At 50.5% G+C, this 1,860-nt stretch overlaps 1 protein-coding gene across 1 annotated transcript; it reads left to right on the top strand.

The window, feature by feature from the left end:
* Positions 1-303: 303 nt before the first annotated feature.
* Positions 304-1,224, top strand: LOC148594681 (syncytin-A-like). The gene has a single exon (XM_088524893.1). The coding sequence runs from the start codon at positions 304-306 to the stop codon at positions 1,222-1,224; it is 921 nt and encodes a 306-aa protein (XP_088381019.1).
* The last annotated feature ends 636 nt before the right edge of the window (positions 1,225-1,860 follow it).

Genomic DNA, 1,860 nt, shown 5'->3' with positions numbered 1-1,860 from the left:
GAATGTATGGGTAACATTGGCTAATCGGACTGGACAGGATTCCATATGCCTAAGCATGTCCACACCCGTAACCCTTTCTCAACGTGCTTAGTGGGAGTCCCCTTAGAACAATGGCCAATCCCGAGGGAGGTTGGCTCCTTAAATGCGAGTAGCGAAGGGAAGAAGGTGATGGATGATTGGGATACTTGGATCCCGCACCTGCCCCGGGCCCCCCTAGAACCCCAAGAGTTGGAAATCTTAGGCTCCTTGCATGCAGACGTTTGCGTTAAGTTCAATTGGACTAGTGTGCTACGAGGGACCGGCATGAACCAAATATTACCCGTGAATGTTTCTGCCTCCTGGGGGAACGAAACCTTATGGTGTAATTACACCTCTAGCAATATATCAAAATCAAATAATGCCCCACTGCAATTGCCATCGGGAATCTTTCTGATTTGCGGTGATAGGGCCTGGCAGGGCATACCTTCCAGGATGATAGGGGGTCCCTGCACCCTAGGGCGATTAACGCTACTCACCCCCAATACATCCATGATCCTCGACCTGCATCGTAAATTTGGAAGAGTTAAAAGAGGGACCCACTTTCACCAATTCCAAAAGGAATGTGATGCTAAGGCAGAGTTCTGGTCTAAAGGAGAGGTAATTGCAGCATCCATCCTGGCGCCCGGGGTCGCAGCAGCACAGGCCCTCACCACTCTCAGAAAGATGGGATGTTGGCTTGCGAAACAAACAAACGACACATCCCGAGCAATTTCTGATCTCTTAATGGATGTGGATTCTGTCCGACATGCCACTTTGCAAAATCGTGCTGCCATTGATTTTCTGCTCTTGGCCCACGGGCATGGGTGTGAGGACTTTAAGGGGATGTGCTGTATGAATCTCTCCGACCATTCCGAATCGATCCACCGTAGCCTCCAAGATCTGAGGGATCTCACTAATCAACTACAAGTGTCCTCTGGTTTTGGTTTTGAGGATTGGCTTAAAGGTTTGGGTCTAGGTCCTTGGGTCACTTCAGCACTAAGAGGCCTGGTTACTATGGTTCTTATGATAGTGTTACTTTTGCTTATTATGCCTTGCATGTTTCGCTGTCTGCAGCAGATGCTAATGCGAGCCGTCGAAGGTCATATGAGCCTCTTAGCTCATAAAGAAAACGGGGGAAGTGTGGATAGCGTGGTTCGGCTCTGGCTCAAGGAGAAGGGCCTTGGCAGCCAGCTGGAGTTAGTATAAGTAGGTTATAGTGCACACCAAGGTTACCCTGACATTGTCCTAACCACAAGGATTGCAAGAACCGGTTAGGACCGGCTTGATAGCAGCGGAATGAAGAAATTCCGCCATCCGGGGACTAAGGTACTTTCCAGCCCGACAGCCAATCGTGAGCTCAGGCTTTGCAATATGTATGAGGCTAATTATTCCCTGTATAAAAATACTCGCTTGTAAGACAATAAACGAGCTCTCCTGATGACCAACGGGTGTCTGCAGTCTCCCTCTCTCCGACAGAGGTGCTCTCACAACCTGCAAAGCAGCAAACAAAACTGCCCTCAGCAGCACTACTGCAATGGGAACAGCTGCACATCCTGCCGTAGCGACAGAAACTACACGGAGAAGGACAGAAGCTCTGGGAAACGTCCTCGCTACCCATCCCAAAGCAGAGGACAAACAGAGCAAGGCAGGTCACACGTGCGTTCTTGCAAAAGCAGCTGGCTCCACCTGCCATCCGTGTCCAGAGGGCAACATGGGCATCGCTTCAGCAGCCACTGAGCAGATTCTTAGCTCTATTCAGGACTGGAGCAGCCCTCTGGAAAATGCTCTCCTCCAAGATAAGCACCTGCAGCCGTGCCCCTTCCTTCTGCTCTTGAGGGCTCC

The sequence above is a fragment of the Tinamus guttatus genome, unplaced genomic scaffold (assembly GCF_059628265.1).
Source record: "Tinamus guttatus ecotype Peru unplaced genomic scaffold, ASM5962826v1 Tinamus_guttatus_pri_ptg000215l, whole genome shotgun sequence".
NCBI lineage: Eukaryota > Metazoa > Chordata > Aves > Tinamiformes > Tinamidae > Tinamus > Tinamus guttatus.
The sequence above is the reverse complement of the archived record's forward strand: the minus strand, read 5'-3'. Positions and strand labels throughout refer to the sequence as shown.